This window comes from Misgurnus anguillicaudatus, unplaced genomic scaffold (assembly GCF_027580225.2).
Source record: "Misgurnus anguillicaudatus unplaced genomic scaffold, ASM2758022v2 HiC_scaffold_32, whole genome shotgun sequence".
In the NCBI taxonomy this organism is placed as follows: Eukaryota; Metazoa; Chordata; class Actinopteri; order Cypriniformes; family Cobitidae; genus Misgurnus; species Misgurnus anguillicaudatus.
This window is the reverse complement of record NW_027395282.1, coordinates 88089-108005: the sequence shown is the minus strand read 5'-3', so window position 1 is coordinate 108005 and position 19917 is coordinate 88089. Positions and strand designations below refer to the sequence as shown.

General features: G+C 36.4%; 3 protein-coding genes across 4 annotated transcripts; all 3 read left to right on the top strand.

Annotated features, from left to right (window-relative positions):
* The first annotated feature begins 538 nt into the window (after positions 1-538).
* On the top strand, positions 539-5867 carry LOC141363109 (uncharacterized). Its single transcript, XM_073865650.1, has 2 exons — positions 539-682; positions 3495-5867. Exons 1-2 carry the CDS (start codon positions 673-675, stop codon positions 5339-5341), a joined length of 1857 nt encoding a protein of 618 aa, XP_073721751.1. The 5' UTR covers positions 539-672; the 3' UTR covers positions 5342-5867.
* On the top strand, positions 568-12383 carry LOC129453944 (uncharacterized). 2 transcript variants are annotated; one of them, XM_055218354.2, is made up of 3 exons: positions 592-682; positions 8929-9065; positions 9926-12383. In XM_055218354.2, the coding sequence occupies exon 3, from the start codon at positions 9932-9934 to the stop codon at positions 11612-11614; it is 1683 nt and encodes a 560-aa protein (XP_055074329.2). In that variant the 5' UTR covers positions 592-682; positions 8929-9065; positions 9926-9931; the 3' UTR covers positions 11615-12383. The 2 variants fall into 2 exon arrangements, with proteins under 2 accessions (XP_055074331.2, XP_055074329.2); XM_055218356.2 differs by lacking the exon at positions 8929-9065 and having other exon boundaries at positions 568-682.
* A 674-nt stretch (positions 12384-13057) lies between these two features.
* LOC129454087 (uncharacterized) lies at positions 13058-17046 on the top strand. The gene is made up of 2 exons (XM_055218577.2): positions 13058-13211; positions 15503-17046. Exon 2 carries the CDS (start codon positions 15509-15511, stop codon positions 16688-16690), a length of 1182 nt encoding a protein of 393 aa, XP_055074552.2. The 5' UTR covers positions 13058-13211; positions 15503-15508; the 3' UTR covers positions 16691-17046.
* Positions 17047-19917: the final 2871 nt, after the last annotated feature.

Here is a 19917-nt window from a genome sequence, read left to right as displayed (position 1 = left end):
AAACTTCACATATGTACTCTGGGGACATCAAAGATTTATTTAATATCTTAAAAACGTCTTCTGGAATGTCCCCTTTAAACTATATACAATATCTCACAAAATGAGTACACCCCTCACATTTTGTGTGGACGTGCTAGCAAAGAAAGCATTAAATCATCCACAAATAGAAATTAAGTTAGCTTTAAGTAAAACTAAATTCAAGAGACTGATATCATTTAAAGAAATGGCAAACATTATGCAATAGTGGGTCTAAAGGAAGACGTATCTTTCAGATTCAGGAGTATTTTGGAAATGAAAGAAAAAGATATGGAAATAGAAAACAGAATGTCATTATTTCAAAACTAAGAACTGGACATACAGCATTAAATTATAGTCTATTTAAAATAGGTAAGAATGAATTGTGAGGTTGTGACAAATGTGAAGAATTAGAAACCGTGCTGCATATTCTTGCAAGAGTAGCCGACATGAAATATTTAAATACATGAAAACACAGAAACAATATATAGAATAGCTTTTTTGTATTTCTTCCAAATCTGTTCACACTCCGGATCAGTAGGCGGCGGTATTGCACATTCACGTTGGTTTGCCAAACCGACATTAAACACCAGAAGAAAAAAACTGAAACAGCAGCTTGGACACAGAGCAGCAAACAGGAGGAAAATAAATCCACACATGTGCACTGGTAACTATACGTTCTCTCTTTATCTTTTCTTAAACAAGTATCAATGTTTCAGTACACTATCACACGAGGAGTCATTTAAATGAGAATATAATTCGTGATGTTAAATTTCTGTACTGTATGTGTGATCCTGACTGAAACACTGCATACTGTGATCAAATCAGATATAAAGCTCAAGACAAACATGCATGTATTTAATGTTGATCTTATAGAGAGAAAAAAGAGGAAATTAATTCAGTTTAAATTGAGGATGTGTAGTGTACAAAAAACACCACAGCAGATTATTATCTTCATCATCTGTTATCATTTACATTTCACTCGTTTATACTTCAAATCATTGGGCCATGTTTATGGATTCTGATTTTAATTGTTAAATTAAATTTCTGTAATCATAAAGCATATCTTATCAATAGAAAACATTAAACAAATACAATTTAACAACTTGCATGTATTTTACTTGTCACTAAAGCTGTGCAGGAAAAAGTATTTTGTCTGCTCCATTTTGCAGTGTTCCATTTTCCAAATTCCATTTTTATACTTGGATTTTGTAATTCCATCCACGTTTTTCACATCGCGGAAATCATAGGGCCCTATACATGTTAACTATTGCTAGGTTTTAGTTCAAATTACAAAAGTTTAGAGCCAGACCGATATGTTCTTTTTTTTGGTGGGGCAATGCCGATACCGACAATAGGGATTTTAAAAAAACCTGATTCCAATATATTGGCCAATATGCTTTGTGTATATTATTTTAAAAATATGATTTTTGTGTTGAGTATTTTCGAACATGCAGAACATAAATTATTTTTGCAGTCTTTGCAGTTTAATATTCACATACTCTAGTTTATAGTGATGTAATTTAAGTGTACTGACCTATATTTTATTTATCAAAAAATATGTCAAATTCCATTTAATAGATTACGTGATTCTGTCCGTGTTTTCTAATTCACAGAATTCATCGGACGCTACTAATGTAACAAATGAGTATGATGAGCTCATTGTGAGAGTTAAAGACAGGGGCCATTGTTTATTTACTTTACAGCAATGCTTCCCAATCCTGGTCCTCGATAGCCTGGTCAAACCAGTCTCTCGTACATTCATTTCATTTGTACAGAGAGTCTGGCCACGCTCCATTGCAAAGTGTTACTTCCGTTAAGGAGGGTCCTCTGTTGAAGCTTAAAACTATTGGATCTGCCCAGAGTCACTCAGGATCTGCCATAGCCAATCACTAACGTGTGGTCGTGACATATATCATGCGCCGAAACCGTCCGGAAACATGTACGAATTATCAGACCAAGAAAAGTTAGCAAACCTGGTTCTTGCTCCGGCTTTAACTTCTGTATATTCAGCAGTTTTGCAACAACGGACGGAATAGCTTATCTCACGTCTTTCTCCACTGCCATTACTGAACTACAACTCAAACTGACGCACGACCTCAGCGTCATCGTTCTTAGCAACCCCCCTCTGTTCGCTTATTGGACCTGCAGATTTTTGCCGGAGAAAACGAAACTCTGCAGTCCCAGACGTTGTACTGAAGCTAAATGAAAATGAAGCGGAAGCACGTAGTAGGGCAGAGCCAGGCTAGGTCCTCGAGGCCCCCCTGACAGAAAGTTTTAGTTGTCTCCTTATTAAAAACACCTGATTCAGCTTATCAGCCTACTTCAAAAATTATAAACATGTCTCCCTAACAAGCTGATGAGTTAAATCATGTTCCGTAATGAGGCCATAATATTTATTCTGGGGGAGTCCCCCCACATCACGGCCCCATCTGAGGCCACGTCGCCCGCCGAGCACCCTTCTCACCTTTTTCACCCCGACCCGTTTTCATGCCTTTGTTGTGTAGTGCAAATCTCAATGACCAAGCTAACTTTGAGATGTGTTGTTTAAAGTTCAGTGGGTCATCAAAGATTACTGGAGATTTCTGTCTGACCTTGATGGGGTATCTTGATGTACCTAGCTGGATGGTGATATTGTGCTGTACAGTTGGATTTGCAGGGAAGACAAGAAGCTCTGTGTTTGCCAGGTTGGCTGCAGGTGATGTCCCTTCATTCATGTTGAGATTCAGATTTGTGCAGCTACTGTGGGATCAACTGGATGAAAGAAAAAGCTGTGTTTGATCAGCATAGCAATGCTAGGAGAAACCACGTGCCTCCATGATGGGTCCCAGTGATGTAGTGTACATTGAGAATAACTGTGAACAGTTGATGTGCTTTGGATACCTCCCCTTTCACGGCAACCCTGAAAGAGATAGGATTCTAACCAGCAAAGTGTGGTTTCTGTGATGCCCAGTGATGACAAGGTGTACAGAAAGATCTGATAATTCACAGTGTCAAAAGCAATGGATAGATCTAGCAGCATGAGAACTGATCATTTGGAATCAGCCTTCGGGTAGTGGCAAACACAGAAAATGCCTTTCTGCTATTTGTGTTTGTTAATAGTTTAAATGGACAGGAAGTAGAATTTTCTACCATCAAGTGGTGAAATTGTTATTTGCATTCAAACGAATAGTGCTCTCTAGCACCTCGCTTTTCCAAATGCGTGTTGCAACTGATCTCCTTGTCCGTTTCAGCTGGTTCACGTGTTCTAAATGAAAACGCGTTGTGGAAACGCATTGGTGGGCTAGTGCTTTTTGTCTAGCCGGATTGCAGGTTGTTATCGCGAAAAACAATTTCAGTTTGATACAAGACCCTCCACTTCACGACAGGTCCTGATCACTCTGTTATTTCTGCAAAAACCTGCTGCATATACAATATCCCTTACTTAATAAATGTTTTATTAATGAATTTGTTTTTAAATAGTTTTGTATTCTATTTAGATACAATGGAAGTAAAGGAGAACACTTATGAAGAAATAAATAAAGTGGAGGAGAGACAGCAGGAGCCTCATGATGTCATCACTGAAGACGAATCTTCTAATCGCTTACAAACATCATCCAAGATAAGAGGAGCCAAAAAATCTGCAAAAAAGACTTCAACAACAAAAAGACACCATATTGATAAGAAGAGACCTCACATTTGCCAGCACTGTGGAAAGAGTTTTACACTAAAAGCAAATCTTACATGTCACATAAGAATTCACACTGGAGAGAAACCTTACAAATGCACTCAGTGTGGGAAGTGTTTTACAGAGAATGGAAGCCTTACAGCACATCAAAAAATTCACACTGGAGAGAAGTCGCACACATGTTCTGAGTGTGGAATGAGTTTCATAAGAAAAGAGAGTCTTACACGTCACACAAGGATTCACACTGGAGAGAAACCTTACACCTGCACTCAGTGTGGAAACAGTTTTACACATTTAAATACCTTTAAGTTACACTTGACATCTCACACTGGAGAGAGACCTTACAAATGCGCTGAATGTGGCAAGAGTTTTACACTAAAAGCATGCCTTACGTCTCATGCATCAACTCACACTGTAGAGAGACCTCACACCTGCTCTCAGTGTGGAAAGAGTTTTACACGTACAGAACATTTGAAGGCACACTTGAGGACTCACACTGGAGTGAGACCGTACAACTGCACTCATTGTGAAAAGAGTTTTACAGAGAAGGGAAGCCTTACAGTACATCTAAAAACCCACACTGGAGAGAAGCCGTGTAAATGTACTCAGTGTGGAAAGAGTTTTTCACGTACAGATGTTTTAAAGAAACATTTGATAACCCACACTGGAGAGAAGCCATACAAATGCACTCAGTGTGAAAAGAGTTTTTCACGTACAGATGTTTTAAAGAAACATTTGAAAACTCACACTGGAGAGGAGCCGTACAAATGCACTCAGAGCCTTACAGTAGATCTAAAAACCCACACTGGAATGAAGCCCTGCAAGTGTACTGTGTGTGGAAAGAGTTTGGCAAATAAAGAGACTCTTAAACGTCACACAAGGATCCACACTGGAGAAAAACCTTACACCTGCACTCATTGTGGAAAGAGTTTCACACATTCAAATGTCTTGAAGTCACACTTAAGGACTCACACTGGAGAGAGGCCTTACAAATGCGCTCAATGCGGAAAGAGTTTTACACAGAAAAAAAGCTTTTTAACTCATGCAAAGATTCACACTGAAGAGAGACCTTACATCTGCAAGCACTGTGGAAAGAGTTTTATAGAAAAAAGAAACCTAAAATTTCATGTAAAAAATCACACTGGAGAGAAGCCGCACAAATGTGCTCAGTGTGGAAAGAGTTTTACAAGAAAATACATTCTTAAAAGTCACACAAGGATTCACACTGGAGAAAAACCTTACACCTGCACTCAGTGTGGAAAGAGTTTTATAAGATCATCTGCTCTTAAAATTCACCAGCAATCTCATTCTGAAGAAGGATCATTCAGCTGCGATCAGTGTGGGAAAGGTTTTAAACGTAAATCACAACTCATTTCTCATTTTAGGATTCATACAGGAGTGAAACCTTTCACCTGCACTCAATGTGGAAAGGGTTTTACAGAGAAAGAAGAGTTTAAGAATCACCAAACAATTCACATAGGAGAGAGACCTTTCAGTTGTTCTCAGTGTGGAAAAGGCTTTTTTAGAAGATCGCACCTGAAAATTCACTTGAGAGTTCATTCGGAAGAGAAATCTTTCAGGTGTCCTCGGTGTGGAAAAAGTTTTACAACGCCAGCAGCTCTCAAAGTTCACCAGCGCACTCATTCTGGAAAAAAATAATTCAGCTGTGATGAGTGTGGGAAAAAATTTGTTTCAGCATCACTCCTAAAAAGTCACCAAAGAATTCATGCCGATGAACAGCCTCACTCGTGTTCTGTTTGTGAAAAGAGTTTTTTGTGATTGAATATTTAAAAATACACCAGAGAATACATAATGATGAGGAAGTTCATGTGTGCTCTGATTGTGAACATTTTTTTGCGTCAGCAGGAGCCTTGAATAGACACCTAAAGATCCATACTGAAAAGAAACCATAAATGTGTTCACATTGTGGAAAGAGGTTCACTCATGTAAGTTCATGTAAGATACATGAGAGAGCTCATTCTGGATGTGGAGAGTGATGATGTGCACCTGTGTTGCAGTGATTTTGAAGGGTATAGGACACTACTGTCTCGTGTTACCTTATGTGCATGTAGATTCTCAGTTGTAAAATAATATTTGTTTGTAATGTTGTCTTGTTTCAAATAGCATTTGTTTCTTCTCTGCTTGGTAAATAAAGTTAAAACTGCGTGTGCACTACCGTTCAAAAGTTTTAGGTCACTTCACTGAAATCTTCATGTCATGATCTTATGTTTATTATTTGTACGTATATGCTGAAATGTTTTAAAACACTTTTGTAGAGAAAAATATATTAAGGAGTTTGCATGAACATGTAATTAACATGTGGCTTGCCGTTTGAGGGGAGGGCTCCAAGTTCGGAATATTAGCCCAAACCAAAGTCCTCCCTCCTTTTTTTTTTACATGGGATAGGTACACCAGCAGAGAGTGAGGCGATGGGGTGGAGGAGGGATGCTGCAAAAACTGTCACAGAACAGAGGTGAGGGATGGCCAAATATAGAGACCTCTTTGTGCCGATTGTTTGGGATTTGAGTTCCCTCCAAACTGTGTTTAATAAACTTAATTTATACGGGTTTGCATTTACATATAATGAAAGTATATTTGGCGTGCTCTCCGGAGGGAAGGCTCCAAGCTCAGAATATAAGCCTGAACCCAGAGTACTCCCTAAAAGAGCCTCATAAATTACGGACTGCAGTCAAATTGGAGTGCTTGTTTTTTTTTAAATGTAAGGGGCTGACCTTGGCATCAAGTATAGGCATTTGTCCAGAAGGACCCTCTTAGCATCCGACAGGGGCTTTAGCTGGGGTGCTTGCAGGATCAAGTATAGGCATTTGTCCAGAAGGACCCTCTTAGCATCCGACAGGGGCTTTAGCTGGGGTGCTTGCAGGATCAGAGGGGTAGGCCTGGCCTGTGGTCAAATGGTAGTGTTCATGTACTAAGATGTAAATTTAAAGTGCACCTATTTTATTGCTAAAAACAACGTTATTTTGTGTATTTGGTAGCCTAGAACAGTGGTTTTCAAACTTTTTCAGCGTGCGGCCCCCCTTGTGTATGGTGCATTCCTTCACGGCCCCCCAAAGAAAATTTGTGACAAAAAACTGTTCTAAAACTCAACATTTTAATAGAAAAAAAAAACATTAAATTATCCAAAAAGTAGTGCTTTTGGTTAGTAGCCTTATTTTTTTAGGTTTAACTACACAGAATTCATGATAAATTAATGTATTTCTTAAAATGTCATAAAACTGGCACCATTTCGAGGCCCCCCTGGGGGTCCCGGCCCCCAGTTTGAAAACCACTGGCCTAGAAATCTAGACGTACCCTAGCGGCCGCAAAATATATTTGCAGCCAGGGTTTAGTCTAGGCACTCTCGATAGACTTTAGAGCTCCAAAAAAATTGTGTCAGGCCAATCACATTGTGTATATCGTATGCGGGGCGGGCTTAACATAATGACGATAGAAACACTTGAAAACAAAGAATGGCTGCTGCTGGCGAACAGCTGTCTTTTAAATCGGCTTTGGTCACGACTCTGGAGGACTTAGAGAGTTATGTTTTTCTTTGAGAAAAGAGCAAAGAACCCTACTGAAGTCCTTTTTAAGCAAGGAAGATGTGTTTGGAGTTTTGCCGACTGGTTATGGTAAAAATTTAATATACCAATTAGCTCCACTGGTGGAGAAACCCATGGGACTCAGCCACAATCGGCTTGTGATTGTTGTTTCACCATTAATAGCGCTTATGGAAGACCAGTTAAAGGAGGCTACAGAATTTTGACTTAAGGCCAAACAACTATGCAAAGGTGACCAGGAGGACATTCGAAGCGGCCAGTGCCAGTTGGTATATGGGAGTCTTGAATCCTGGATTCTTCAGAAGCAATGGCACCAGTACATCGGCAAGTCACGTTCAAGTCTTGATAAAACACTGAGACAACACCTACAAATCCTGTTCGACTTTGGCGATGTTTTAACTACCGCCACTCAGACATGCAGTAGTCTTTCGACAATACTTAGTGTCTTCTGTTTTTCAAATATGCTTGAAGAATGTACCATCACACCCGCAATTCTCAATTTTTTTTCACAAAAACCGCAAGAGTCATTCAGGTCCATTACTATAACATTTGGTAACTTAGAGAAATCTCTTCATCAAACTTTTTCATGAAACACTTCCCCATCGATTCTTTTTCGTTGCTCTACCTACGTCACCTTCTTCGTTGCTCTGATTGGTCGTAGCACTATCCTATTGTGTGCCCCTCGGATTGAGCCATCTGTGTGATGAGTTGCCAGACCTTACATCTTGATGTAGGTCTGGCTAACCAGGCTATGTATTTGGTATAATAAAATGTGTTCATCATTTTCCACATCTGTATATTTTTGTTGGTTCAATGAGAATGGTGCTCCCAAGGGACAATGGAGTGTTGCTGGGCAGTCTTCCTCACACTAAATGCTTTAGTCTAGCAGCGAGAGTGACGGCATGCTGGAGCTTTATGGTTCCGATTTTGCTAGGGATCTCATCATGTCGCCAGCGTGTGAGATTTGACATCACATCCAAAAAGTGTTCACTGTCCAGTGATAACTGTCTAGCACTTTGCGATATGAAGTCCCAATACTCATCTGTGCTCTTAATCAAGTTGGTGCCAAGAATTAAATCATGTTGTCCTGGAACAACGAGAACTGGAACTTGACAGCTGATGCCATACAATTTCATGTTAACCTCATACAAACCTTTCGGCTCTGCGGTCCTACCCTCAACACCGACAAGAATGATGTTTTCAGGTAGTGTTTTTTTTGTCTAGGAAGATGTCAGCCAACAGCTTTTGTTCAGCGATCTCACTGATGATACAAAACATAGGCTCCATGTCAAGCATTCCTCTCATGTGGAACTGATCATTTACAATCACAGAAGTATAGAAAAATCATCAAAAGTCTTTATTTTCCGAATATTTTGAGAGTATATTCCACAAGTATCATCAGAAGCAGTATGGTATGCATCCTTGTAGTGTTGTTTCAGATCACTTATGAGGGTTTGATTCTCACCCACACATCCCCTCTCCACATGCAGGTCTAATGGTTTAACTCTCTCTCACTCTCTTTTCTTTGTCCATTGTCAAAACAAACGTACACCATCTCTTCTACAATGTGCAACTGTAGAATGGTCCGGGCCTCTGCAAACTTTGCAAAACTTCCTGCTCACATTTCCATGTCTAAATGAATTTACAGGTGCAGAGGTGCTTTTCATGTTTTATTTCACTCCATCACAGTAGGTGGCAGTATGCAGCTATGAAGTTGCTTCACAACCTACCATGAAATCTAAAGAAGAAGAAGAAGAAGAAGAAGAAGAAGAAGAAGAGAGACAAACGTGAGCAGAGCAGAAAAATAAATCCACACCCGTGCACTGGTAATTATACTTTACATCTTTATCATCTTTTAAACAAGTGTTAATGTTTCAATGCAGTTGATGCACCTGCGTGTGTATTTTAAATGAGAACATTATCATGATGGTTTTATTTCTGTACTGTATGTGTGATCCTGACTGAAACACTGCATACTGTCTGCTCTGATCAGATATAAAGCTCAAGACAAACATGAATGTATTTAATGTTGTTATAGAGAAGAAGAGGAAATTTATTCAGTCTTTAGTTTAAAACAAACACGTGTAGAACAAGATTATATTAATCTGCTTTATTATTTACATTTCACTTGTTTACAATTTAAATCTCTTTGCAGCACACTTATTTTTTTAACTTTAGATACATTGTGGACAAAAATTTTTTTTATTTATTTTGTGAAGCATGGTTTTGTCTTTGGCCCATGAGTTTATAACTCCATCACATAGCAATATAAAAGCTCAGCTAAATAAAGTTTAATTTATACACTTTTGTGTAAAAATTATACGTTTTAATAAAAAAAACAATTATATTACAACAAGACATCCAAACAAACAATAAAGAGGACAACAGGTTTACAATATTATATAGGCTATACAGTTTGAATACAATTGACAATAACAAAGAAAGTACAAACAAACGCCAATATTCCAAAGACAGATATGCTGTTTTAACTTTTTTAATTAAATTAAACTCTTTAGCAAATGTAATTTTATCTTTCATTTTTTACTTTAAATCTCAAATTATAACTACAACCAGTTTTCTCTTGGTCGTACATAAATACATCTCCCCAAAATATTTTTTGAGTGGTAACATTTATAAAAAATAATCGGTTTAAAATACATTTTTGATAATTTAATGTTTATTTTAGATAACGATGGAAATGGAAGAGGAAGTGAATGAAGTGGAGGAGAGACAAACATCAACGAAGAAAAGAGGAACCAAACATTCAGTCATTTTCCATCAGCGTAGAAAGAGTTCAACAAGTAAAGGACACCACAGTGATGACACGATCAAGAATAATAAAGAGAGACCTTACGCGTTCCAGCAGTGTGGAAAGTGTTTCAAACAAAAAACTAAACTTCACGCACACACAATGATTCACACTGAAGGAAACACCAGAATATGTCCTGAGTGTGGAAAGAGTTTTACTCGAAAAGAAAGCCTTAAAGCTCATATGAGGATTCACACTGGAAAGAAACCTTACACCTGTCCTCAGTGTGGAAAGAGTTTTACAGCTGCATATACAATTAAGACACATTTAAGAACTCACACTGGAGAGAAGCCGTACGAATGTCAGCAGTGTGGAAAGAGTTTTGCACAAAGAGGGACCCTTACAATTCACGAACGCATTCACACCGGAGAAAAGCCGTACACCTGCTCTCATTGTAAAAAGAGTTTTACAACAAAAGACATTCTTAAAAATCATATAAAAGTACACACTGGAAAGAAACCTTTCATGTGCACTCAGTGTGAAAAGAGATTTAGAAGTAGAAGTGAACTTGACAATCATATGAGAAATCACACTGGAGAGAAACCCTTCACCTGCACTCACTGTGGAAAGAGTTTTACAACGAAAGACGGTCTTAAGAGTCACACAAAAGTACACACTGAAGAGAAACTCTACTTATGTCCTCAGTGTGAAAAAAGATTTCGAAGTAAAAGTGAACTTGACAGTCATATGAGAAGTCACACTGGAGAGAAACCCTTCACCTGCACTCACTGTGGAAAGAGTTTTAGACATTCAAACACCTTTAGGACACACGTGAGAAGTCACACTGGAGAGAAACTGTATAAATGTCTTCATTGTGGAAAGAGTTTTACGAATAGAAGTGAACTTAAGGAACACACAAGAATTCACACCGGTGAAAAACCTTTCAGTTGCCCTCAGTGTGGAAAAAGTTTCATAAAGAAAACATCCATGAAGATTCACTTGAGAACTCACACCGGCGAGAGACCTTACACGTGTACTCGATGTGAAAAGAGTTACACGACTTCAGCAAATCTCAAGGTTCACCAGCGGACTCATTCTGAAGACCGCTTCTTCAACTGTGATGTGTGTGGGAAAAAATTCATTACAACATCTTCACTAAACAGACACCAAAAAATTCATAGCGGTGAAAAGCCTTACGCGTGTTCTGTTTGTGGAAAGAGTTTTGCACTGAATCAAAATTTGAGAATGCATCAGAAAATGCATAGCGATGAGAAAACCTATCACGTGTGCTCTGAGTGTGGGAAATATTATGTGACGGCTAGTGGTCTGAAAACGCACCAAAAAACCCACACTGGAGAAAAACCATACGCGTGTTCACAATGTGGAAATCGATTCATTACTCCACATCAGTTGAAAAGACACGAGCAAGTTCATACTAGAGAAAAAACATACACGTGTTCACATTGCGGGATGAGGTTTTCTGAATTATGTAACTTGAAAAGACACAAGAAAGTTCATACTGCAGACAAACTGAATAATTGCCATCTGTGTGGAAAGAGTTTCACTTCATCTAGTAGCTTAACAAGACATAAAAAATTATTTTGCCCAAAGAAATCGCAAAACTAACCTCATATAAGTAAATAACATCTGTGACCCGTGCTGGCAAAATGAGACTGAATGAGCAAATGTTTAAAAATGAGTTGAAATTATGACATTCTTATTAAAAAAATGGGTTAGCTTTCTTGAGCCACATCATGTTGGAATGATGGTAGGTAAACTACTGTGTGACTGAATGGAGTTACACCATTTTGGGTGAAGTATTGCAGGTGTTGTTTTTCTTTTGTGTGTATTTGAATGTTCTAGTGATGTTGTATTTTTGTAGTTTGTTGTATAGAAATCATAATTCTGACCATGGTTATGTGTTTCAAATGGTTTAATTCACTGCTACTCCAGAACATTAACTCAGCGAGCACCACAACATTCAGTTTCTATGAACTTAAATATCTTCATTTGTTCTTCACATAAAGCTATCAATTGTATTAGGAAGACTTCTTAGCTTTATAAGCTTACTTTGTAGTTTATAAAAAGGTTTATGGTGCTTTTATAATAATCTGACCTTTCTAACAGTAACAACCATAGATAACACACAGTATTAAACGGCTTTGGTTCGATCCCGTTACTTTGATACCTGAACCAGCAAAAAAGCTCCAGGTCGGCTCGGTACCGATCCCAAGTATCAGATTGGCGCACTCATAGTTTTTCCACCATTGAATTGTAAACCAAATGTATGTCTTCTGTGTAAATGTGTTTAACTTTGAGTCTATTTTTATCATTATAACATTAAATGGTTTATACTACTTTATTGTATCATGCCTCTTTTCTTATGCTAGCTCAATTTGTTACAAATTACCTTATTAAATATTTTATAAAAATATTTCTTGTCTAATTATTTACCTATGGGTCATATAATTGTGTAATATACCAAAGAAATCTCATTTCCAGGTCCAAGCCTCCACTGATTTCAATTGAGACTACAATCTTAACGGCCATTTATTGTTTTTTTATTCAGTGAAATTCAGGGAATTTGACATTTGGGTTAGAGTGGCAACCCTGAAAAAACATCACAGTCTACAACAAACCTCGGTGTGACTATAATTTAAACCATGAATATATACGGGGGCGATTTTTAAATTTCAATGATTTCATCATAGTCCAGAGAATCAACTAATTTTTTAGCAATTCGAAAAATTTGAGGCTACGGTGCCAATGCTTGTTGTGTTTTATTTGAATGTTTGTTTTATTTTGAGCACAGATGGGATAATTCTGTGAATGTATGTTTAAGGGTCAGTGGGCAATTGTAAAAAACTGTAAGGTATAGACTACTTTAAAAACCATATCTTGTTTATTCATTTAAAAAAAATATTAAAACACAATTTGAAAACAAATAATGGATTTGGCATCAGATGAAAATGCAGTCATGCACTGAATATATCTTCATTTCTTTTTCATTTTACAATAGTAAATTAAATCCCTCACATAGTTCAGTCTATGGCTGAAATTAAAAAGCGCTGAATGGTGTCTGCGTCACGTGCGTGTGTCCCTCTACGTTGCTCCATCACAGTAGGGGGCGGTATTCAACTATCAGCGCAACCCGACACAAAACCTGAAGAAGAAGAAAAGAGCAGCGAGCAAAGCAGGAAAATAAATCTATACACGTGCACTGGTAACTATACTTTCTCATTTTATCATCATAAAGTGTCAGTGTTTTAATGCACTTGAAGCGTGCGCGAGTATTTTAAATGACAACATTATCATGATGATGTCACTGTTATATTTTTGTAATGTATGTGTAAAATCCTGACTGAAATACTGTCTGCTCAGATCAGATATAAAGAAGCTCAAGACAAACATGAATGTATTTAATGTTGTTCACTTGATCTTATAGTGAAGAAGAGGAAATAAATTGAGTTTTTAAATTGAGGATGTTAACAACACACCACAGCAGATTATTATCTTCATCTTCTGCTTTATTATTTACATTTTACTCGTTTACACTTCAGATCACTTTGTTTACTGCACTCGCTTTCTGATGAACACTTATTTTTAAAACTTCACTCTTAATATTGTTCACAAATATGTATTTACTTCATACAACATTTTGACGTTTATTTTGTATAGATTTTTAGTGTTCTGCTTTACTTGCTAGTTGAAAGTACACAATGTTTAAAAAGTGCCTTTATGTTTCCAAGAAATTTATGAAAATGCAAAATTAAGAAATTCTTGAAGTCTTAAAAACTTGAATAAAGATTTGGTATTGATGGTAAGTAATTTTTTTGTTATTTTTTTAAGGTTTGATTTCAGTTCCTCAGGAAAGTTTTTTTTTGTGGAAGGGTAACTTTAGTTTTTGGTTCCCGTAACATTACTGTAACTTTATTCTGGGTTGAGCAGCACTGTCTGTCAATTGTTTTTATCTAGGTTATATTCGGGTTGGGTGGTGGTATATACTGTTATCATGAAATAAAATGTTAGCAGTAACAGATTTTTTTTATTCAGTGTAGGGATCCGAACAAGTGAAATGACTGAATAACCTTTAAAGTACAATGAAGTCTTTTATAATGCAATCAAATAGTAAGCAGCACAGTAGGAGAGACATGCACGCTTCATAAATGCAACAAACATATTGGTTAAAGCATTTTAAAGTGTCTGAGAAAGATGCAAAAACATGCAGCACGACAAGTTTTATTTATTATTTAACATCAAGATTCATAATGATATAAATGATGTTATAATTACATACATTTCTCAGGATCAGAATTAAAACATTTAAAAGCATTGAAAGAATCTGCGTTGTTCTTAATTTTGACATACATTTTCATTTTTACACCAGACATATATATCAGTTCAAAATATTGGTTATCGGTCTACTTGATTTGTAATAATCGGTATCAACACTGGTTATGAAAAACACACACCGGTCGATCTTTAGTAACCACAAATATCCTATTATCTCACTACAGGAATCAAAGTTTAACAAAGATATTTTCAGTAAAACTATAATAAAGTAATAAAAATTTACTAAAAACAAGAGAAATATACTATAGTAAAACCATGGTTGATTTTATAAGGGATACTTGACAAAACATAAGATTTTTAATAATAATGATAATTTTATTTTATAATAACTTTTTTTCATATAGTACCTTTTAAAGGAGCTTCTCAAAGCGCTTAGATAAGACTATGTGTATAAACCCTTTCAATAAGAATATGTGTATTAGACTCAAGTTAAACTCTTAAAATTTGTGTAAAACCTTTTTTCATTAAACCATTTAAGTAGAGATGCTCCAATCACGATTTTTGCATCTTCGTGATTGGCTGATACCTTATATTTTAAAGCTGATATTCAAGCTCTTTGATGACTTTAACTGTTAACATAAAGTAATACCACATATGTTGCCTTTGTATATTATTTGCAGTAATCAGGTATATTATTGTTTTAATAGAGAATCAAATAAATAAGCACAACAAATATTTCTTCTGCAAATAGAAATTTAATATCTCTTTAAAAAGGTTTATTTCTCTTAAAAGTAATAAACATAAAACACTTCACAGTCTGTACTGTATGAATTAAATATAAATGCATTTGTATAAAGTAGGGCTGTGCAAAAAGTCGGCTGCGATTCTCATGCGTGTTTCATCAGTTAAGCCGGTTCGGTGATTACTAGTAAATCGGCATCAGCTGCTTTCAGATGGAGCGGCATTTACTATACAGAGCCGTAATTCACAGAGAAGTTAAGCAAAATCACGTTCATAATCGAGGAAAATCGACTCCAATAACTCTGTGCGATTTTGCCTAAGTTCTCAGGACATTCTGTCGTTTTAAAATGTATTTTTGTAAAGATGTTTTGTAACAATTCATAACTAAATGAAAAAAATGTTGTAGTTTTTTTAAAACCTAACTTGAATTGAATTGAGTGTTTTTAAATAAATTTTTGACAGATGTTATGTTTGTTTTAGATAACGATGGAAGTAAAAGAGGAAGCTCAGGAACTGAATGAAGTGGAGAAGAGACAACCAGAACCTAATGATGTCATTGCTGAAGAAAAATCTCACTTTAATCAACATGGAAAGAGTTCACCTTCACCAAAAGAACAACATAGTGATGACATGAACAATAAAGAGAGACGTCACACGTGTCAGGAGTGCGGTAAAAGTTTGAAATACGCTAAAAACTTTTATATGCATTTGAGAACTCACACAGGAGAGATGTCGTTCAAATGTCCACATTGTACAAAGAGTTTTACACACGTGAGTAACTATAAGAGACACGTGAAAACCCACACGAAAGAGAAACCATACACCTGTCTTCAGTGTGGGAAGAGTTTTACACGAAAAGAGTCACTAAAGTTGCATTTGAGATCTCACACCGGAGAGAAACCTTACACCTGTCCTCAGTGTGAAAAGAGCTTTGCAGAGAAAGCGCTTCTTAAAAATCACATAACAATTCACACTGGTGACAGACCTTTCATTTGTCCTCAGTGTGGAAAAGGGTTTTTACGAAAATTAATTCTGGAAAATCACTTGAGAACCCATACTGGTGAGAAACCTTTCATCTGTCCTCAATGTGGAAAGAGTTTTAAAAATAAATCTCATCTAAAGTGTCACATAACAATTCACACTGGCGTGAAGCCCTTCACCTGTCCTCAGTGTGATAAACGTTTTACAGAGAAAGGGCTTCTTAAAAGTCACATAACAATGCACACCGGTGACAGACCTTTCACTTGTTCTCAGTGTGGAAAAGGTTTTCTACGAAAATTAGGTCTGGAAAATCACTTGAGGACTCATACTGGAGAGAAACCTTTTACGTGTACTTTATGCGAAAAGAGTTTCAAAACCGCATCATATTTTAAAATCCATCAGCAGACTCATTGTGAAGAAAACTCATTCAACTGTGACGAGTGTGGGAAAACATTCGGCTCAGCATTTTTCTTAAAACGACACCAGAAATATCATGTCAGTGAAAAGTCTTACACGTGTTCTGTTTGTGAAAAGAGTTTTGCACTGAATGTATATTTGAAAAAACATCAGAGAATACATGCTGATGAGAAAACTCATGTGTGCGCTGAGTGTGGGAAAAGTTTTTTGACTACTGAAACCTTGAGAAAGCACCAAAGAATTCATACTAGAGACAAACCAATGAAATGATACATGTAAGAAATAGATTTGTTGTATTTGTGTGTGTGGGGGATTGGACACAGTGGAGTGTGTTTAGATATTTCAGTGATGCTGTTTTTTGTAGTTTCTAGTATAGAAATCCTAATTCTGAGCACGGTAATGAGTGTGATACGGGTTTATCTGTATTTACCACAGCTGTGTTAGAATCAAGAGTCTGATTAAATGAAATCAATGTCTGTTACTTACTGAAATATTACTTTGAGCTTTTGTCCTTTACATGGCTTATACTTCTGTTATGTGTTTCATGTATCACTCTGCTGTCTCTTCTCATACCAACATGCAGTTTTTGCCTGCAAAATTGTTTAATAAAAAGTTTCAAATCAGTATCTCATGTACAATTAATTACTTGTGACTTAGTCTTGATAATTTAGCTCATTGCTAGGAAACGCTGTGTTTAATATTTCTCACATGCTTACCATTTTTTACAAGTTCACCATCTTAAGTCGCGTTGGTTCTCATGTTAGTTTTGGTTCTTTATTGTTGAATGTTGTAAAATGTGTCGTGCTGAATTCAATTACACAATTCAAGCAGTTATTTAAACAGGTAGCAGTATCGCGTGGAGGCCGAAGAGTTTAAAGACAAGCAACTCCACCAAGCAGGGACACTCGCAAGGCACTTGAGTATTGAACTTTTTTCTATTTATGCCTTTCTTCTTTCTTGTACATTTCCTATTCTTCTCTTTTGAGACTGTGTTTTCATTTCCCTACTGTATCACGCCGACAGCAACACAATGCAAATAATCTTCACTTTTTCACTGTCCAGAATTTTGGGCCGATTTTCCCCCTTCCGACAATCCTAGCTATGTCCTGATGATCTTGATGTGTTAAGAGTGTCCTTGCCAGATTTTGTGAGATTTCCTCACAGTCCAGACTCTGGTTGAAAATCTGTTCATGTGTGTTATGCTGTTTTTGACAAATCATGGCACACCACACACAATAGGAGCAAAACAGTTAAATCTAGGATTTATCATCTAGGATTTTTATCATGTTTCTGATCTATCACATTTTGAAAATCTTGATGTAAAAATCTTACTGTGTACCCAGCATTACTGAGACACCTGTAGTGGCAGACAGGTTTGATGTCAAGGGTGGACTAATTGAGTGCTGCGCATCCATTACCATCTACCACTGCCAGGTGGCAGCAGTCACACTATCGGCCTTTACCCATTTTCCTGTGGGTGGTTAATTAACAATCGTGAAAAGCCATATAAATTGGGTGTATCCCTAAGATCCTGAAATAAAGTAAAAGCAAATCTGCATTTTTTGTTTTACACAAAGCATGATATTTTGCAGAATATTTGTAACCGTAAACCATATGAAAAATATATGGAAGTCATTGCTTCCCCTAGAACTGATTGGTTTTAAATATATGCTCCAAAAGTGTGTTTCTGTGTTTAAAGCAAAACAGAAAAAATATCCAGTTTTGGAACAAAATAACATTCTTAAATAACATTAATTTTTATGGATGAAGTCTGTGAGCTGTTTCTTAATATGTTTTCTTGTCTATACTTGCTGTACAAAATCAATCTCAAAATCTTATCACTTAAAGTCGCAATGAAATTGAAATGAAAAACTATATATATATATATATATATATAAAACGGTTAGTTCCAATCCTTGATTCTGATTGGTCAATAGGTGTGCTTTATTCACGATAAAACACTGCTATGACCGTTTCACCCAACGGTTCTATTTAATATCACTGTGCCCTTAGCAACACCCTTAGCAACACATAAACATATAATGAGACAAAGTCTGAGAACAGTTTGTTGTTTTTATTTGAGCTTTCATGTTGTTGTTCGCAGTCAGGGACTATTTTTTCTAGCGGAAGGAATGCTTTTATTGATTTAACTTCATGAAAGTTGCACTAATATTTTTTTTACTTTAATATTGTGTGGTAACCGTTTTATAAAAGCAATAAGGTACTCGAGGCAAGTGCTGTATCGTGAATAAGTAACGGCTGAAGGGGTTGACAAATGACTTATCTGTGAGCTTCATTATTTTAAAAAAAATTGTGTGCTCTTTAATCAAAAATGCAAATCTCCTCCCCTCCTCAAAACGATCTCTCTTCACTTCCGGTCATAAGTATGGCAGGTGGGCGGAGTCCGGGAGAAGATCGCAGCGATTAGCAATTAGCAACACGACCCAACTTCAAACGATCCAATCAGATCTCGAAGGACAAATTCAAATCCAGCCCTGCCTTATTTAATCTCAAAAGCCGTTTCATTCGGATATACATCAATACGGAGAAAATAAGGCAATCGCTACTTCCGTTTCATGGCAACTTTAAGATCAATACTTACTCCCATCCACTTTTGGAGGAGTTGTGCCTCACAGTACAAAAGGTTTTCATTAGCCGTTAAAAAAATTAGTTTTTTATTTACTTTTAAACTCAATAAACATTAAGAGGCTCTTAGAAATAAGGGAAGACTGTTCAATAATCTAGATCCAATTATTGCAAATGAACATCCTCCCCTCACATTTAACCGTCATCAACTGAAACAGCTCGCAGGATGACTCAGACAGCCCATAACAAACTGGCTGTATGTTTTTATGACACCTAGTAAATATTTAATAACTACCTGAATTAATCATGAATTATATTAGGAATACACACTACAAAGTACCTATATCCAGTTTCATCGGACGCACGATGTAGTTATTGTGTCGGATCCATTTTTTTTAATGGTCTGACTAGTTGCTAAACTGATCTCTTGAACAAATGCCTCGTCGAAAATAGCAAATGTTTTAGTTTCTTAGGTAATCTGTGTGTTGTTTTTTTGCTTTTTATATAAATAAACTCCGTTTAAAGAACTTTGTTGTTATTTATTATTAGCTGAGTTTACCGGAAGTTACGTGCGGACCACGACTCCATGCTGAAACCGTCTATATGTCTAAATAAAAAGATGTATTAATGCACATTAAAATAGTTTATTAATCATTTACTTACACTTTATAAATGATCTTATGTAAACCACTGACAACTCCTAAATAACTGCTTTGTTAATAATGTAATATTTAATAATGTAATAGTTTAAAAATGATAAATTGATCATTTAAAAGTATACAAATATTAAACACATTATAGACATGCATATAATTCAAGAGCAAAGCATTTATATCTGTATTTATAAACTACTTGCTAATCTCTATTAATGTAGGAACAATGCTTTAATTGAGTGATGTGAATGATGAATG

What these genes read in the sequence shown, in the direction of transcription:
- LOC129454087 (XM_055218577.2), top strand. Translation starts at nt 15,509, where the DNA reads ATGGAAGTAAAAGAGGAAGCTCAGGAACTGAATGAAGTGGAGAAGAGA.
- LOC129453944 (XM_055218356.2), top strand. Translation starts at nt 9,932, where the DNA reads ATGGAAATGGAAGAGGAAGTGAATGAAGTGGAGGAGAGACAAACATCA.